The sequence below is a fragment of the Aythya ferina genome (assembly GCF_964211825.1).
Source record: "Aythya ferina genome assembly, chromosome: 2".
Lineage (NCBI taxonomy): Eukaryota > Metazoa > Chordata > Aves > Anseriformes > Anatidae > Aythya > Aythya ferina.
In genome coordinates this window covers 132,687,068-132,708,027 of record NC_140297.1, presented here as the reverse complement: position 1 = coordinate 132,708,027, position 20,960 = coordinate 132,687,068, and the positions used below count along the sequence as shown (strand labels likewise).

At 35.5% G+C, this 20,960-nt stretch overlaps 1 protein-coding gene across 10 annotated transcripts in view; it reads right to left on the bottom strand.

The window, feature by feature from the left end:
• RALYL (RALY RNA binding protein like) overlaps positions 1-20,960 on the bottom strand; it is a 431,518-nt gene that overhangs the window by 217,280 nt on the left and 193,278 nt on the right. For 9 of the 10 annotated variants that reach the window (XM_084509632.1, XM_084509637.1, XM_084509636.1 and 6 more), the window contains one exon: positions 10,269-10,547. In XM_084509632.1, the coding sequence (XP_084365758.1) occupies positions 10,269-10,524 (256 nt within the window). In that variant the 5' untranslated portion in view covers positions 10,525-10,547. Of the gene's footprint in view, positions 1-10,268; positions 10,548-12,554; positions 12,629-20,960 lie in introns of all 10 variants that reach the window. The other variant, XM_084509638.1, reaches the window with a different exon arrangement.

Here is a 20,960-nt window from a genome sequence, read left to right as displayed (position 1 = left end):
TAAGAACACAAAAAGTGATCGATCAGTTCTGAGTCAAGAAAATACTTAGAAAATTAATTTTACTCATCCTGCAGCAGAGTTTACCAATACTAGAGCTTATTTTGGGGAAGGTAGGAACAGTAGTATAGAATTTGAGCACTCAAATCTCCCTTTCTTGATAGTGAATTTCACTTTTTGATAGTGAATTTCACTTTGTCTGTATGAAGTGCTGAAAAGAAATTGGATTTTTACTTACTTAGTATTAACTTCTTTTTCCCCATATATATGATTGCTGATGAAGCTATCTGTCCCTTGAAGGATCATAGGATTAAGCACAAAAGCTGAGGTAGATCCTTGAGGAGAAAAATTGTATTGTGTTTTCCTTGGGTGTGAAAGGAAAGTAGACATGAAATCAAATCTGAGGCAGCAAATGTATCTCCACAAGCATTTCTCATGTAAGTTAAGAACACTTGTGTTTTAGCTAATCTTGCTGTTAAGAAGGGAAAGAAAGAGAGGAAGACTGATCCTAAAAGATCATCACATGTAGTAGCTACCTCCATAAACTGAGACTATGATCAAGTTAAGCATTTTTGTTTGCTGCACCAGTAGCCTTCTGAGAGAAATATTAGCTACACTTGCTTCAACAAATGGCTCAGTGATGTAGAAAGGGAAGATATTTCATAAGTTTAACAGCCATAGTTCACAAATAGCAGTACCGGGATATGCCTGGATTCCCCAATACACTAAAATAACATTACTCTGTTCTGTCACCCATTCAGTTCTGAATACTTGATAAAGAACAAACATACTTCCAGTTGTAGATTAGAAAGATAAATATTAACAAGTCAGATTTCGGTGAGAAATCATCTGACCTGTGTATTTCCCATGCAGCCTTGAGCAGATACAAATCTTTCCACAAGCTTTTTGAACAAGGTCAGTAAGTGAAATGTTTTAACAAAAGAATGCAATAACACAGCAGATATACAGCAGTAAATGTGGCAGATGACATGATATTTCAAGTACTGACACATGTGGTACTTGATCAGATACTGAACAAAGTGTCTTCAAATGATAAAGAAGAAAATACCAAGCTCAATCTGGAAAAGATTCTCTTTTAATTGAAGGAATGAAACTGAATTTAGGTTGAATCAAGCTGATTCAACAAAAAGGTGAAGTGGTAAACAACATGAGACCTCCTAGGACAACAAAAACAAAACTTGCAGAGCATTCTAGAGATAATTCTTGTCTTTATATCTTGCATGTATATCTTGCATGAGACACTGAGACATATGTTATGAGAGAACTTATAATGACAGTAGTTTTATCTCTGTATGTTCAGAATTAAAAATATTATAGAACAACTGTGCAAATTTTAATGAATCCTGCAGTTGCTACTGAAAGCAAGGCGTTTAAGAAAAAGTATGGGATTTCGTTTGCCACAAAATAAAAAATACATTTTTAATAAATTATCATAAATGAAACAGAATTAACACAAAATTATGTTAAAATCAAGATGGAACTACTGCATATTATTTGCTATAACCAACAAATTTCATCAAGACCTGTGAGGAATAAATGCTGAAGTGCTGGAAACTTCAAAGTAATGTTTAAAGATTTTGAAAAAGCACTTATGACGTTATGATGGATATATCGGATAGACCCAGGAACATGGAAATATTTTTTGCAAGTACATTTAAGGGATTTAAAATGTATCTTTTTATGAAACACAATGGTAATACTAAGGAAGTAGTATGTAATATAGGCAAGACCCTATTCTAGACCCAGACACGTCAAGCAGCAAAGCAGGACAAAGATCCTGCAATAGCACTTTGTTCATGATTTTAAGTGTGAACTGATATTGCAGAAGACTAATCAAGTCCTATTTTTTGTTTTTGTTTTACATGAACCTTTGTTAATGGCAAGCAATCATTATTCTTGCTTTTATTATGGAGGAAGTAGTTAACATTTGCCTGAGTTGATATCAGACTATTCAGAGCACAAAACGTCGTGCCAGGTACAACTCTACATACTTTAATTTATTTTAGTTTAGCAATGTATGAAGAATTTCACAGGAGCAGACCTCTAGTAATGAAAAATTAAGATATGTTGTCATGGGTTCATCTCATAGCTACAATTATTTCCTTAATATGTACTTAAGACTTTTCTGAGCATGCAGAAGTTTTAGTTCTACCAGAAAGTCAGATCTAAATTGGAGTTTCAGTTTTCATACTGAGTTAGAATGACCAAGTCCCAGTAAGAGTGAAATAGAATATTTTGTAAGATAGAGGGAGTAAAATTCACTCATTCTTATTTTAGATATTCTCAGCCTAGTGAAGTGGCTTATGCCATTAGAATACAGATTTTAATTACACAATGAAACATTCAGTTTGCCCTTCTGTAAAAAAGCACACATTAGTTGTAAAATTGTCCTGCCCTGAACAGCTGATTGAGTGTTAAAAATAACCCTTATAATAAGGGTTTGGGTAAGACCAAAGTGTGCAATGGGGATAGGAATCTGGAAATTTCCAGAAGAAAAGACCGGAAGACCCCCATGAACAATGATCAGTGTTTGTTTCCAAGGTCTCCTACAGTGAGATTTCACACTAATATTAGCTGTTACATAGGTGGAACCAAGAATAGAAGGACATGGGTAGGCATCAAGAAGGTGGAGATTTATGGGATAGATTTAGTCAGAGTCCCTGTTCCTGCATACAGGAATAGACTGATAAAGGATTATACTTGTTCCCAAATATAGTAACAGATTGAAAATAAGGTTAAAAAGTCAATTCTAGTGGTAAAATATAAACTTTGATCTAAGCAGTGGAATATTAATTCATATATTTTTCTCAGAAGTTTTACAATATTCTATTCATGCCTGAGGACTGAGCGATGAAGAAATCATCTAAGATGTGATTTAGTGGGAAAAGATTTTAAATCTTTATTAAAAGATTTTAATAAAGACCAAGGTCCAATTGCACAGGAGCAAGCTGATATCCTCAGTTTCACTCTAGGTTCCTGAGATGGAATTATATTCATCATGACTATTTATGTATTTTTTTTTCATTTATATTTATATTCACTTTATGTTTATTAATTTATTTTGGTTTATAAAACCACTTGGTATTTACCTTTTTTCTTTATCATTACTTTATGTTTTGTTCAATATAAGAAACACCAGATCAAAATCTTCTGTAAACCTCATCCTGATGTTGGCAGCTATTTTTCAATAGAAATTGATCTTGATTCAAGAAGAGTCCACCAAAGTACTTATATAAGTTCAGCAAATTTAAAAACCATTCCCACAATAAGCCAATATCTTATGATATCTCACAGCCTTTATAGGTTTGTGTCTTGTACAGTCTAGGTATGCATAATATATGCTAGCATGTGTTTATTTGAATTTTTTTGTATGTTTAAATAATAATAATGTTAAAGAATTTCACATGTGCATTCACTTTTGTTTCAGAACTAATCAGAAAGAGCTGTGTTATTACAGCAGAAGAATACAGTATTCTTTGAGGTACAACATTTAAGTGATGAAAACTATACAATATATACTTATCACATTATACTTAGCAAGTCTTAAATGCTTTGTTTAAGGCTCACTTGGGTAGGCAATTACTTGTGTATTTTTAAGTTTCAGTTCTCAGATTATTCATTCATGGTGCAGTGCTGATAAGTACAAACATTAGAATCTACATTGCAAAAATTATGATGGACCAACAAATTTTGTGTAAAGTGTATTGCTCTTTCTGATTCAGTAATGTGAATGTGCATCATCCAATTTCTTAAAGTATAAGGCTTGAAATCTAACATTGATATATAATTAATTACTGTACGGATACATTATTATAGTATTTTATTTTTAATAAGTCTTATTAATGTATATGTTAAAATACCAAAACATTTTTTTATTATATTCATACAGTCTCTGGGGTTTCTCTAAGACAATCATTGTGCTTGCCTAGAATGTTTTGACTCATAAAAATTCACATCTTCACAGACTTGTCAGAAGGAAGATTAGGAATCTTTCCAGCTTCTAATACACTACACACATTAAAACAGGGAAATACTACTTTTTGTTCTACACAGATATATCCTGCTAATATGGTAGCTAAATATAGGTGTGTAACAGGATTTTTTCAATAAATAATGGCTTATGGTTGTACAAATGAATGTCTTCTAGGATTGTTGTACTTGTGTGTTACCGACTGAAAATTGATGGCAAAGTTAAAAGCAAACAATCACTAATTCAATTTTGAATTTTCTTTCTTACAAATAGTGTACTATTGATTTAAAGAAAGTTTTGTCACTAAGGAAATTTGAATTATTGCATCAATTTTTAAGCCAAAGTACATTTTTAACAAACAAGCTTGCTAAAACAACATGAATATTTATTTTTATATATAATATATATATTTGCATACAAATATCCATGATGTAATTAATGTTGTCTGGAACTTCAGATTGAGATGAAGAATTTATTCACTCTGGAAAGTTCTGGTTCTGGAAATATATAGATAAATCCCTTGGTATTTCTAGACATTACAAATACAAAATAGAGAAGATCTGTTTTGAGTAGAAGCAGTGAAAACAAAAGGAAAAACAGCCCTATTGTCACATCAATTCAATTTACAACAAAGCTATATGTCGAATCTCTCTAAAGGCCCTCTTTATTACCTGCTCTCCTTCTTGGATATTTTCTACTGGGTAGTCATCATTTAGAAAGCCCCTGCAGGGCTTCGGTGCTTCTCAAAAGAATGTGCAATAGAGTATGTCACCCAAAATAATTACCTAAAACCACCATTTTACCCTAGGCTATATGTCAGTATGTGCTCACAGGTACTCAGAGACTGCATCTAATTTAGACCTGAAGGCGGACATACGTGAATAATACTTAAAGCAATGAAACAGGATTGAAACTACAATGGAACTAATTTATTAGTTAAAAAGGGCATCAAATCAAGAACTACAGTGTCTTTCACAGTCTTGGTACTGTAAGCTTTTTCCTTTTTCTCAGCATCCAAGTATGCAACTCTTTGGTGTCTTACAAAAGCAACAGCAGAGACCAAAACTATTAGTCAAGCAGTATTTAACTTGTGTTTTCAAGGTGCCTATGAAGGTGGCTTGGCTCTTATTCTGGTCCAAATCAAACACTTGTTGTGGGTTTAAAGTGTGAAAAAATGTGTTTGAAAGAGGAAACAGATAGGTCATATAATTTCAAAAAGTAAGGATATGAACTATAAACCAATCAAATCAGAGACATTGTGATGTGCAGGCTGCTACAATAAGTATACCAGCACTTCAGATGAATGCTCTTACAAATCTTTTCCTAATGCATAATGTAATCAGGAATATAAAGTTATGGAACATTAAATACACTGTATGGGGAATTGGCTTTTACAGAATACACGTGTGCAGGAATGCACACAAAAATTAAATAATGTTGCCGTGACCCATGTGAAGTAATTTAGTGGCAGGAGAAAACATCAGGGGAAGAACTGTGTTCTCTATCATATATCCAAAATTTACAATCTTAGTGCAGATTGCTCCTCAAACCACAATTCCCACAAGGGACTTGCTCCATTTGTTTTGAAGCAAGCAGATCTCTAGTCATCTTCTCACCGCAGATGTGTGACATTTCTGTCCATAGGTTCGTGCCCGGTGCGCTGCGCCAGCAAACACTCAGAGTCTGAATCCACATGAAGGTCTTTTAATTAAATAATTAATTATGTAACATTACCCTTGGTAGAGGTCAGGGGGGAAACATGGTATTTCCTCAGGATTATTCCTGCTATCTCTCTACCCATTGTGGCAAAGAGGTGGATACGGACAAATATTTCCTAACTTGTAGATGTATTTAAATAGATGAAAAACTTTTGAGGTTATACAGCAGAGTGGATGTGTTCTCACAACTGGGAATATCATTTGCAGTTTTTATTCTAAAACAAGTTGAACAATTTCTTGGCTCCAGCTTGAAGGAGTTCACAAAGTAATCACTGAGAAACACACTCCTGGGACCAATACTGACCTGTCCCTGTCCTGCTGTATGTCAGGAAAATGTGCTATTCCCTTGAAGGTATAATATCACTTCAAGAAAGTGCACTGAACTTCATAAGACCAATAAATTTCCTTTTATTTATTTGTTTTTTAAATTTTATTTTATGTTCCTTTAAGGTCTCTTCACAGATTTTCAGTGCATGATGTACATCATAGATCGGAAATTTGGGAAAGAACCACATAGCCCATGAAATCTGCTTCCCTGAAGTTACAATATCCATGGCATTGCCATTGTACAAAACTGGCCACCAGGCCAACAAGCATGTCAGCAGGAGCCTGGGAGTTGTACAAGGAGACCAGTAGGACACTTATAAAGATCCCCATGAAAGCTGGCAAGAAAGCTGGCAAGCACTAAGAAGGCTTAAGATTTATGCTTCTAAGAAATTCATTAAAAAATGCCTTGCTATGTACTTATGAAGCCTTGGAAACCCAACCAGAAAAAATATTTAGGCAGAAACTTAATGCACATTCATGCAGTTCCCTTACCTAAAACTAGATGGGAATTTTAGCATTATCATCAATAAATTGTATAATGCTGTATAGAGCTATAGGAATTTAAAGGTTCAATTTTAAATTTCATTTTTATACATGCAAACTATTTTTAATACTGCTAAAGCTGTTGTGAATGACGATCACAATTTTGAATGGCAGGACCACACAGAAGACAAGAACAAACATTAACGGTCAATTTACCAAAATTATGAAAGGATTGATGTAGATTAACAATATAGTCTAAATTATTCCTTTTGTGAGTCTTATTCCTTATTTTGAATACTGAGTACTAGTGTCTATGGTAGTATCAGACATATATACCATATGTGATAATCTTTTTCAAACATTTCTTTCTTCAAACATCTTGCAACAGCTGACTACCATCCAGCCCTCATTACATTATTAATATATTCTAATTCCCTTTAAAAGAAAATCTAGCTGTGTTATCAAAGTTTATTTGTACATTGATAGATAGCTTTTCTTGTCCTCTTTCCACGCTTTAACTGTTGATATATATATATATTATTGTTATTGTTGTTGTTGTTGTTGTTATTATTATTATTATTATTATTATTATTATTATTATTATTATTATTATTATTATTATTTCCCCCAGAATACACAGCTCTCAGGATATAGAGCTGTCTTCTTTCATCTGTAAATTATCAAGTAGTTACACTGTAATGGTCTTGCCTGCTATTTCCTCCCATTCAAAAGCACATTTACACATAAGTTATTCTTCTGTGTCATAATGCCAAGAAAGTTTTATCTATTGGGTCCTCATTATTTTGAGGCAACTATTAATGTCTACTGCTAATAAAAAGAATTAATAGAAGCAGTTCATCTAACAAGGAGTACCACTTCTACGAAATCATTTTATTTGTCGGAAAATACTAATGACAACCATATTTCTCATACAGAAACTGTAAATGAGGTCTGGGACACTTAAAAGTAAATTTTACCTTTCTTATTCTTCATATTCCTTGATATATCAGCAATATATCAGGAATATCAACATAAAATCTTCCTCCACATAAGTAAGCAAAGTATTTTCACAGAATCACAGAATCACAGAATTTCTAGGTTGGAAGAGACCTCAAGATCATTGAGTCCAACCTCTGACCTAACACTAGCAGTCCCCACTAAACCATATCGCTAAGCTCTACATCTAAACGTCTTTTGAAGACTTCCAGGGATGGTGACTCCACCACTTCCCTGGGCAGCCTGTTCCAATGCCTAACAACCCTTTCGGTAAAGAAGTTCTTCCTAACATCTAACCTAAAACTCCCCTGGCTCAACTTAAGCCCATTCCCCCTCATCCTGTCACCAGGCACGTGGGAGAACAGACCAACCCCCACCTCGCTACAGCCTCCCTTGAAGTACCTATAGAGAGCGATAAGGTCGCCCCGAGCCTCCTCTTCTCCAGGCTGAACAAGCCCAGCTCCCTCAGCCGCTCCTTATAGGACTTGTTCTCCAGGCCCCTCACCAGCTTTGTCGCCCTTCTCTGCACCTGCTCAAGCACCTCGATGTCCTTCTTGTATTGAGGGGCCCAAAACTGAACACAGTACTCGAGGTGCGGCCTCACCAGAGCTGAGTACAGGGGGACGATCACCTCCCTAGCCCTGCTGGTCACACTGTTTCTGATACAAGCCAGGATGCCGTTGTCCTTCTTGGCCACCTGAGCACACTGCTGGCTCATATTCAGCCGACTATCCACCATCACTCCCAGGTCCTTCTCTGCCTGGCAGCTCTCCAACCATTCCTCTCCCAGCCTGTAGCTCTGCTTGGGGTTATTGCGCCCCAGGTGCAGTACCCAGCACTTGGCTTTGTTGAACTTCATGCAGTTGACCTCAATCCATCGGTGCAGCCTATCCAGATCCTCCTGCAGAGCTTTCCTACCCTCAAGCAGATCGACACACGCACCTAACTTGGTGTCATCTTCGAACTTACTGAGGGTGCACTCGATGCCCTCATCCAGATCATCGATGAAGATATTAAAGAGGACCGGCCCCAGCACCGAGCCCTGGGGGACGCCACTAGTGACTCCAACTGGACTTGACTCCATTTACCATTTTAAGATTATACAGCTGAAACTTAGTTGTGGATAAACTTTCCATTGTTATTAAATATTTTGAACAATTCAAGTGATTATTAGCCCTTTAATTGGTTTTATAACAGCTCCACCTATCTTTTGTACAAAGCACAAAAATACTTTGAATACAGCAAGGGCATCTTCTTGCACAAAGCACTTGGTATATTACAGACTCCACAAGAAAAACTAAAAGAGACTAACAACAGTAGTCATAGTAATAACAGATCTGTTGCCTTAGGAAAACACAGTTTAAAAAATCTGGTCAGACCAGTGTGCAAAGAGCTGTAAATAATGCAGTGATGGCATTACATGGCCTATTGCTCAGAGACCACTGCTCCAGGAAACATCTTCTAATAATGCCATCTCACAGACTGACTTTGCAGCCTTGCTTTTCTCACTTGAATTCTTTTATTTCATTCATATATATAACTTGTCCTAAAAGAAGTTGTAAAGTAGTCTCCCCTAAAATATAATTGGATTTCTTTAATCTGTTTTTCTTTTGAACCCAAAATACAGGGTTTATAAAAGTTAAAATTACTGTTTAACAACTGTGACAAAACAACAACATATCTAACACAAATACTCAATTTCTACAAATAATCAGAAAAAAAGATTTCCACAGCCTGAGAAATTGAAAACGAATAAGCCATGTCCATTCTTTATGACTTGGTACAGCCAAAACACTAAATGCACTTCACCTCTTCCTGGCATAGCCAAGGCACACAAGTGGATTTGGTCTGAGTAATTTAGCTCAGAGGTCTAGCAAGAGATCTCTCCTAAATATTTTGCTGTACTGTCCATAATTACTATACATATAGCAGATGGGTTTAGTACTGTATTGTAGATAATTTTGTCAGTAAGGAAAAACAAATTAAAAAAAAAACAAATTACACAATTCATAACAAAGTATTAGAAAATTATTAATAATTTTTATTATTAATTTTAGTTTATTATTAATAATAATAATTAATAATTAATAATAATTATTAATAATTAATAATAAATAAATAATAATAAGTTTATTATTATTATTAATAATAAACTATTCTTTTTTAGTTTGGAGTTCAGAGGAACAGTGTCTACAACATTATATGGGGCAAAACTTCAACCTAAAATTTTTGTAAGCAAAAATCAAAAAACAAAATGAAAAACGAATAGTTTTCTAAATGAATAACTGCATTGCAGTTTGATTTGGTACAAGTTCAAGGACTAACAAAACTCATTCTTTTGCTTCTGTCTAAAATCTGGCACTCCACTGAGCTGGATATTATTTTAGACTCATTAAAGTCAAGATAACCACATCTATTAGACAGGACTCATTATAACACATTAAATTTACTAATAGACCTTAAGAGAAAATGCTTATATTTTCTTCACATGAATAATCATATTCACTGCAATGGGGTTACACAGAGAAGTATAAGCACTCAGAAGTAATGTGCTTAATAAATAGGCAGTTTATAGCACTAAAAATTTCATAATAGCTAAGTAACATGTAATATTTCCAAAATTCTGCTAGATCCAACATCCTGGAAATACACTTGAACAATGGAAAAACCAACTTACTGGTCCCCAGCGTACCAACAACAGATGATATAGAAAAAGAAGAGAAAAATATATTTGAATGATATGAACAAGCACTTACCTAGTGGCTGTCCTGCAATGATCCTGGCATTCTCTCCTGCCACTGCAGCCCTTGCATGCCTCTCGCTCATGTACTGTACAAATGCGTAACCTTTGTGCACTGAGCAGCCAACTATTTTTCCATACTTTGCAAAGATCGCTTCGATGTCACCTTTTTTGACAATGGCTGTGTTCAGATTACCAATGAAGACTCTAGAGTTGATGGACTTTGGGTCGTTCTTATTGGTGACATTGCTGGTCTGTGTTTTGCCGGTCATGGTTGGATTACTTGGCTTTAACCCTTAAACAAAGAACAAAGAGAATTATGTTTCATAGCATACAGTTACCCTTGGCTTTGATGATTTTTCCACCAATAATTCACTTTTTAATTTTTCCCATAAGGTGAATCTGGACTTGGAAGTGTTAAACTTTCTAAAAATGATTATCAATAAAACAAACATAACATATTTTAAAATTTTGTTAATAAGCCAAATTAAAACCTCTCATCTTTATAGATATAAAATATATCAATACATCTCTTAACACAATACTCTGTTATTGGAGCTCTGCTGTAATCATATGTGGATTTATGCTTGGAAATTCAGTATTGACTTTTTAAGTACCTAGCTACATAGAAACTGCAAAGCAAGAGAATGAATCATTATTTTATGTCAAAGAAATGAACATTCAAGGCCCTGTGGAGAGCAAATTCTAAAAATGAAAGACAACTTTGCTTTTGTTTGGTGTCAGACAGAGCACATTTATCACCAGTTAAATATCATTGACCCCCACAAGGATTGCAGGACCAGTAACATATAGTTCTTTACTCAATCAATATGTTTCTATCAGAACATTTTTCCTTATCAATTCTGTGTAAAAAAATGAATAGAAAAAAAAAAAAGAAGTAAAAAGAAAAAAAAAAAAAGAAAGAAAATAGAAAAGGCAGGGGAAACAAAAATGGATTACACTCCTAAAATTAAAAAGTATGAAAACAAACTTCCTTATTGTATAAATGCAGTTTTCCTTGCATTTATTTAGTTTTTCCTCTGAGATCACAAGACCCTTAAAAATACCTTAAATAGGAATGGACACATTATTCTTGGGAAGGATTTGCCAAAATAAGTAAAATACTTTTTGTGTTCATCTCGTTTCACCCTTTTAAAGTGCACTTGATTTTGTTACTATTTATGCAAATTCCACCTGCCAGCAGGTCATTCTATTTACATCACTTTATTTAGATGGAGTTGAAAAGAAATAAATTATCACATGTAGCTGCTGGGTTTTCTTTAGTTGTATTTGATAACGGACAAATACATATGTATATCTTTTTAAAATGAAAACTTATTTTGTACGAAGGAGGTCATTTAAACAGCAGTCAAATATAGGTCATCTCTTACAGTTAAGATTTATGTTACTATTTTTTAACCTGTTCTTTCTTTTGATCATATCACAGTAGCAGCTCAGGCAAGAAGAGAATCCAGTTAAATACTGCTCACACTTTTCTCAAGATGAAAAGGAATAATGTTCTATATTCTGGACACCTAAAGCTTGACATTAATAGCAGAAGTTTCATATTTGAAATCAATAGCTACCATATATTAAGCTATACTGAATAAAAAAAGAAACCATTGTTACTGAACTCTACACTGTTCCTAGTGAACAGTAGCCATCAGTACTTTGGCTGTCTCCATCACACATAATCCAAACCCCACCCTTAGGATAAAACACACAACGGAGATGTGGGCAATCCTCCAGAGTCCTAGAAAATGTTCTGCTTATTTTCAAGCACACATACATAGAGTGGAGGCTATCAGTCAACTTGTTTTTACTTCCTTAAACACTTAGAATAACAGTTTACTCTATATTACAACATTTAAAGAAAACACTGTAGAAGCAAATAATTTTTCTTGTAAGTTTATCAAATTGAAATACATTCTATAAACACAAGATACTGTATGCATTTAGAGGTTGCAACATGGAAAACCAGGAAAACTGACCTGATCAAAATCCTTTGAACTTTATTATATGACACAGTTAATATCTGTATTTCTAGGTTCCTGTGCGGATCATGCATGTTGAAGTCATGCCTGTATATAGCTAACCTGAATATTTGGAACACTTAGTACCATACAGTACTAAGTACACTTGTAACTGTACATTCATAACTGTACTTAGTACAGTTTGGAGACAATCCACTTAAGAAACAAAAATGTGTTGCACATTGAGCTCCATGTTGACAGAAAGTAGGCAGCTGATATTATCTGAGAACTTGCAAGTTTAAACCCATCTAAGATACAACTATACTTACACAGGAGTCAAGGTGCACTTCACATAGTGTTTGCTTGAAGAGCACTAATCTGAAGAGGTTACATGGCAGAGTAGCTAGGCATAAAAATAAAAATTTCAGCACTCAAATAGCTGGTGAACAGAAAAATGCTGGTATTCTGTGATGCTGTCAAAAGACACATCATTTTGGTGTACCTATGTTGGGAAAAATTCACATGAGTAGTGATAGTTCATATTTGTGAAAATCTGGTCCTAGCATCTTGTTAATGTTCTCTGTGCTTGCTTATCATTTCACTGGGTCAGTGTTGGTCTCTGGTCTAGATAACGGTAGACTTGTCTTGTAGACTCATCTCTTCCACTAATTTTCTGTATGACTCTCACTAAGTTACTTTTTTATTTCACTTTTTAGACTTTAGTTTAGACTTGCCTTTTTTTTTTTTTTTTTTTTTTTTTTTTTTTTTTTTTTTTGGCTAAGCTCTGTCACACAATGTCATGATCTCAGCTGGGATTCCTGGGTATAACAGACACAATAATAAAAATGACAAGGGAAAAAAATCTAAAGAAAATCTTCTGCCAGACAAAATTTGCATGAAAATTATAAACAAAACCTCTATTTAATTATTACTATCACAACTGTTTTCCAAACACCAAAGTACTACACTCTGTATTTCCTCTATTGTTTAGCTATTTAAAATGGGATTTAGTGAACTATTCCTTTTTATGACCTGAAAATACTCATTTTATTTCTGCCCAGATTACTGTGTACTAATTTAAATAGAGTTTGAATAGGACATTGAATGTTTCCCTCTTGTAGTTTTCCTTTGCAATGCAAATGTACAACATTTTTGTAACACAAAGAAAAAATAGTTGTCTGGTGGGTTCTCATATTCAAATGAACAGCCAGGACAATATGCTGCAGATATTCAAAAGATGAGAATAATATTAACATATGAATAATTGAGATCCGATTGCCTTGGTGGTCTGCATACAATACTATTGTGAATATTTCATAAAAATCAAAGATACACGGGAACTTCATTACAATCAGAAAGAACAATAAGTTTCACACTTCAGTTACTATATACATCTGTGAATACTGAATTATGCTTATCACTTCTGTGCTATCAGTAAAAGCACAAATATTGTAACTCATACAACCACAGAAATAAATGAAATTGTGAGAGAAACATATCTGAAAACATCTCATTTCATTGCAGCCTTTAATAAGGTATCTTGTTAATTTCTTATCATTGCAGTGATATTACCTTTCTGGTAATAAATGCAAAATATATAATTTTATAATTATATATTTTATAATTTTTATAATATATATTATCATATTTATATTATATTATATATAAATTTTATAAAATATATAATATATAATTGCTATAATGCAAAACATATCTTTTAAGGAATACCTTACAGAGAGAAGATACTTATTAATACACTTCATTGTACTGTTTCATGATACAGCTAATTTAATTATTCTACCTAGAACTAACTAATGTAAGTCTTTGTACAATTGAACATCAAAGTTATAAACTGCACCATTTTCGTTACTATTTAAATCTCAGATTCAAAGAGTAAAGTCCCCAAACCTGTTTTAAACTTTAAATTTTCTAGATGTTAAACAGGAATGTAAATGTAAATGACTAAAATGAGTTTCATATTACCGAAAACACACATGGGATATGTCTGTCAGTCAATATGAGCTGCTAAAGAGGAGGGCAGGTTTAAAATCCTTGCTTCCTTCACATTTCCTATGAAGTTTGGTTAAACATCAGAATGACAAAGCATTCCTTTGTGGCTCTGAAACTCAGCTTCAGTCCATAAAATGAACATCTGAACTCACATCTCCCATTTAATAGGAGATGTTGCCCTGCGGGCCCACCAGAATAATGAAGACAATGGTACCTTTTACAGTTGTGTTGTGTTCTGATGCAGGGAACAGTATAAGAACTGAGGCAAACAGGAGTTGTTCAATTCTACATCCCAATAATTCCCAGGAATTTCCCTGGGGAGTAGGGGTGAGAAGGGACCATTATAGCCAGATTATTATTGGTCCTTTGGCTCACAGTGCTGCTTATGCAGTTTACCAATGACAGGACAATGCAAAGCCTATCTTTAAAGAAACAGCATTTTGGTTAATATGCAAAATAATTTGGGAGAGACAGACACCTGAGGACCTGATCTGTTAAAAAGGATTATGAGAACTATTCACTTCGGCATCTTCCATGTTATATAAACGGTCGTTCATCATCTTAAAAGACTGGAACTCATCAGCTCAGTTGTTATTTTCCAAGAAATACAAAAAAATTATCCTTATACATTTTTGCATGCTAAATAGACTAGTAAGGCCAGATTCTAACAATTCTGTTGGAGTTAGAAGCTCACTTAAATCTCATTACAAGAGGGTAGGAAAAATTTAAATTGAAGATTTTTTTTAGTAAGGTCCATACTTAGTTTCACTTTCTAAAAATTTGCCTTCAGCAAGGTTAGAAATATTTTCAGGAACTTCTTATTAATGTGAATTTATCCTGAAGTTATTTTATTTCATTTGTAAACAAAACATTTGCTTCTTTTAAACAAATAGCAAAGTCTATATAATTTGAATGAACTAAAATTTTTGCTTACAGTGACTCTAGGAATAATTAGGATTTACTAAGGAAAAACTGAAGCAAAAAAAAAGGAAAATCTTTCACGAAAACTGAAATGTTTTCTGAAAATAGATTAGAACTATATTACTTTGCACACAGTGTGCCAAGGGAGTTGGCAGAGGTGATTGCTGAACCGCTCTCTATTATCTTTGAAAGGTCCTGGAGAACAGGAGAGGTGCTTGAAGATTGGAGGATAGCCAATGTCACTCCGGTCTTCAAGGAGGATCCAGGAAACTATAGGCCAGTCAGTCTCACCTCTGTCCCTGGAAAGGTGTTGGAACGGCTTGTTCTGGATGCCATCTCCAAGCAATTGGAAGAGAAGAAGGTTATGAGGAGTAGTCAGCATGGATTCACCAAGGGGAAGTCATGCTCGACCAACCTTGTTGCCTTCTATGATGGCATCACCAGCTGGGTAGATGAGGGGAGAGCAGTGGATGTCAACTACCTTGACTTTAGCAAGGCTTTCGATACTGTCTCTCATGACATCCTGATGGCAAAGTTGAGCAAGTGTGGGATAGAGGAGTGGACAGTAAGGTGGGTTGAGTACTAGTAGACTGGCCTAGTACTAGAGGGTGGTGATCGGTGGCACAGAGTCTGGCTGGAGACCTGTGACTACTGGTGTTCCCCAGGGGTCGGTGCCAGGTCCAGTCTTATTCAACTTCTTCATCAATGGCCTTGATGTCTGCCCTCAGCAAGTAAACCAATGACACAAAGCTGGGAGGAGTGACTGATATGCCAGAAGGCTGTGCTGCCATTCAGAGAGACATGGACTGGCTAGAGAGATGGGTATGAAGAAACCAAATTAGATTTAATAAGAGCAAGTTTAGAGTCCTGCACCTGGGAAGGAACAACCACATGTATCAGTACAGGCTGGGGGACAACTTGCTGGAGAGGAGCTCTGAGGAGAAGGACCTGGAGGTCCTGGTGGACGACAGGTTGACCATGAGCCAGCAGTGTGCCCTTTTGGCCAAGAGGTCTAATGGGATCCTGGTGTGCATTAAAAGGAGCGTGGCCAGCAGGTCAAGGGAGGTGATCCTCCTCCTCTACTCTGCCCTAGTCAGGCCTCACCTGGAGTACTGTGTCCAGTTCTGGGCTCCCCGGTATAAAAAAGACAGGGATCTCCTGGAAAGAGGCCAGTGGAGGGCCACAAAGATGATATGGGGCCTGGAGCATCTTCCTTGTGAGGAAAGGCTGAGAGACGTGGGTCGATTCAACCTGGAGAAAAGAAGACTGAGAGGGGATCTCATCGATGTGTTTAACTACCTAAGGTGTGGGAGACAGAGGGATTTGGCTAACCTCTTTTCAGTGGTTTGTGTGGACTGGACAAGGAGTAATGGTCACAAGATAGAGCACAGAAAATTCTCAACAACCTCTGAAAGAACTTCTTCATTGTGAGGGTGATGGAGCACTGGAACAGGCTGCCCAGGGAGGTTGTGGAGTCTCCTCTGGAGATATTTAGGGCCTGTCTGGATGCCTACCTGGGCAGCCTGCTCTAAGGTACCTGCTTTGCAAGGAGGTTGGAATTGATGATCTTTCGAGGTCCTTTCCAACCCCTTCAATTCTGTGATTCTGTGAAAGAGATTTTAAAATACCACTCTTCTGTGTACTTACCATATTTACAAAGAAAATGTTAGGAAAAAATAAACACTTTCATTTTCCCCCAAACACAAATTAGCCTGAGATCATGTCTACAGCTGAGTCAGGAAATAATCAACACTCAGTATTAGGTTTCTGTGATGACCAATTTTTGCTTATAAAACATAGAAACTTGAAGTGAAAATTAATTCTGTAGAAAATGTTTCTTAACTATAAAAATTCTAAGCATTGGTAGTTTATTCAAAGCACCATTAAATGCCAAACCTTAATTTTCACCATTTGCAGTAAGAAAGTTTGCTGAGTAACATGCAGATGCATTTGATAAATAAACATCCTTCCAAGAAAGATAACAACCTGAAAAGTCAACTTGTTGGCCAGTGATGTCTGTCTTGACAATTAAAAATTGTAAAAAATGTACACAGTAAAAAATGCAGCCTGATCAACTGCTAGGATGTTTGGGTTTGAGCTGAACAAGGACATTCTAGTAGATATTGAATATTATGATATCAGTCCTTATATGAATAAAATGCAGCACTATAAGAGTGCTCCGTCTCTGACCTAAAACATACAGAGCTCTCAGGCAATTCCAAGGAATGTAACTCTGCCCTTCTGTTATCCAGACTCAGTTAATAGCTGAACTTTTGTAAATATCAAGATTCAATCCTTACTTTAATAGTTGAATTATTTTGTGACTTAGAGTCCTTGAGATTTAAAAATTAATACCTATTACAATTTTCATCAAGAATAAAAGCTCAAGGAAAATATTTTCTCTCCTTTTAAATTGTTTTTTAGCAACAGTGACAACAGTAACACTTTTGTAGTGTTACAGAAAAAAATAAGATGTTTAAACATTAGATGTATTATTCTGTGGCTAAAATGTCCTACAGCACTTATTTATTTTGTATTGGTACTAATATTTTATGGAGATAATTCAATATTCATGTTAACTGCCTTAATAAGCTGTCATTAAAAACTGTTTTATCTTAGATGAACAAACTTATCAAACATCAAACTAATCAAACATATAAAATTTTAAACATAAAATTTAAAAACTTATAATAATAAAATTTAAAACTTATAAAATTTTACATACCTCTTGAAAGTAAGAATATTGGATATATCATGGGGAGAGAAGGAGGGAAGGAAGTGAGAGAACAGAAAGCTACCAGATAAAATATGTTTTATCATGGAAAGTCCTTTCTTCTTTGTATTTTAAATCAATTTTAATGAACTACTATATCTAGGTCACACAAATAATGAAAAAAGTTATTTTTAAGATGGTTAGTTAAATCCACATAAAAAATATTATGGGTTTTTCCTGTCCTCATTAAAGAAAAAAAAAATGCTTCTGTCTTCCTCCCAAAGATATCCTGCCTTTTAAAATAATTTTTATTTAGGTATTTATTTATTTATTTTATGTTAACGTTAAAGTTAGGTTAAAGTTTTCCTTTCAATTCTTTTTAAGAATGGGTTGACACATCATGCCTATAGCAGAGACAATTCTCCCTTCAAGTTGACACTCCTGGAGCCATTTAAATGATAAAATTCATCAATTCTTGTTATCACACACCGAATCACAGAATTGTCCAGGTTGGAAGAGACCTCAAGATCATCGAGTCCAACCTCTGACCTAACAAGTCCTCCACTAAACCATATCGCTAAGTTCAAAATCTAAATGTCTTTTAAAGACCTCTAGGGACTCCACCACCTCCCTGGGCAGAAGGCAGAAGGAAACATTTCATCATGGAACTGACAGCTTGTATGTGCTGTCAGTCAGGCTCTTTTTTTTTTTTTTTTTTTTTTTTTTTTTTTTTTTTTTTTTTTTTAAGAAAAAGGCAAACAGAAGAACAGAAGTTGGTGACTTTTCCTTTTGTCCAGGTCTATTTGTAGCCAGCTATCTCATCTCCTCATCTCCTCTGAGTCATCATTTATCATTTATACAGCTAGTTATTTTAATCTTCCCTCATCAGTCATTTCTGCTGACTTCTTAATAACTTTTAATGTATTTCTGTTTTTCTACAGTTTCTGTGGCCTGAATCTGACTTCAGAATTCAGTTGTAGGTATAGTGACAGTAAAAGGTACAGGAGGACTGCTGTCTTTTTCTTCACTTGGCAGCTTCATGATACAGTGAATTGCCTAAAAACAATCTTAGCTATTTTTACTGTCATATGACATTTCAGGCTAATCTCATGTTCACCAGGATATCTTGGTCTCACTCAGCAGTGTTGCTTCCTGTGTGCTTTTGCTTCCTCCAGCTTCATATTACTGTGAGGACTAAATGAACCTTGGCAAGTAAGACAGTCTCCTACTATCATTTTTATAATTCTAAATTTCCTAATAGACTTCAGCAGTTCTCTCTGCTCTCAGGGGTGTTTACAGTTTCAAAGTACAATATCTTCTGAAATTTTAATCAGCAAAACATTTTGGCACTTCAGAATTTGAAACGATTATGTAAAATTAAGCCTAATAAGGATAACTGTTGTATGGTTAGATGTTTCCTCTACAATAAAATTTTCTTTCTAAATCTTCTTTGCTTTTACTAAGTTTATTTTTTTTTATTATTATTATTATTTTTTTTAAGGACATGTTACATAGTTAGGATAATATTTCATATAATTCTCATGGAAAGAAGATTATTTGGGCAAACATATCTTGCTCTTTTAATGTAGCATACCATCTTTTTTAATTGTGGAATTGTTATGAGAGGTTCATAGATGGCCAGTTTTATTCCACTGAAGCTTCCAAGAAAACTGTTGGTAGCATTATGTAGGCAAGAATTATTTTGCTCCTTTCTGTTTCTTCTATTATTTTATAAGAGTTTAAAAATGGATTTGGGGAATGTCACGGTCCAGGCTGCCAAACACCAAACAAGAAGTAAAGAGCTTCAGAATTGTAATCCTAGCTCTGGTACAGACTTGATAAGAGGCCTTATGCAAGTCACTTAATGTCTTCACCTTCTTCTATTTCTTCAGCAACTGGCAATAATACTGATGATATTCCAGCTCAGTGGGTTGTTACATGAATAAAATGAAAGCATGAAAAACACCACAAAAATGCTGCAACACTAGGAAGTTTAATAGGAAGTACACAGCCAGGACTTTGTTTGAGGATTAGTGATATTTTTGCTTTCCCTGTCCATAATATTTCTACCTATATTTAAAAAAACCTTTCCTGTCTTTTATGTGTATGGTTATTTTAACAACAATTTGTCTCCATACTAGTTGATCAAAATTGATATTTGGTCTTTCATAATGGAGAGATCACAGAATAACAGAATCACAGAATTTCTAGGTTGGAAGAGACCTCAAGATCATCGAGTCCAACCTCTGACCTAACACTAACAAGTCCTCCACTAAACCATATCGCTAAGTTCAACATCTAAACATATTTAAAGACCTCCAGGGATAGTGACTCCACTACTATCCTGGGCAGCCCATTCCAATGCCTCACAACCCTCTCAGTAAAGAAGTTCTTCCTAATATCCAACCTAAAACACCCCTGGCGCAACTTTAGCCCATTCCCCCTCATCCCGTCACCAGGCACATGAGAGAATAGACCAACCCCCACCTCGCTACAGCCTCCTTTAATGTACTTATAAAGAGCGATAAGGTCACCCCTGTGCCTCCTTTTCTCCAAGCTGAACAAACCCAGCTCCCTCAGCTGCTCCTCATAAGACTTGTTCTCCAGACCCCTCACCAGCTTCGTTGCCCTTCTCTGGACTCGCTTGAGCACCTTGATCTCCTTCTTGTATTGAGGGGCCCAAAACTGAACACAGTACTCAAGGTGCGGCCTCACCAGAGCCGAGTACGAGGGGACAATCACATCCCTAGACCTTCTGGCCACACTGCTTCTTATACAAGCCAGGATGCTGTTGTCCTTCTTGGCCACCTGAGCACACTGCTGGCTCATATTCAGCCCACTATCAACCAATACTCCCAGGTCCTTCTCCGCCTGGAAGCTTTCCAATCACCCATCTCCCAGCCTGTAGCTTTGCTTGGGGTTATTGCGCCCCAGGTGCAGGATCCAGCACTTGGCTTTGTTGAACTTCATAGAGTTGACCTCAATCCATCGGTTCAGCCTATCCTGATCCTCCTGCAGAGCCTTCCTACCCTTGAGCAGATCGACACATGCACCTAACTTGGTGTCATCTGCGAACTTACTGAGGGTGCAC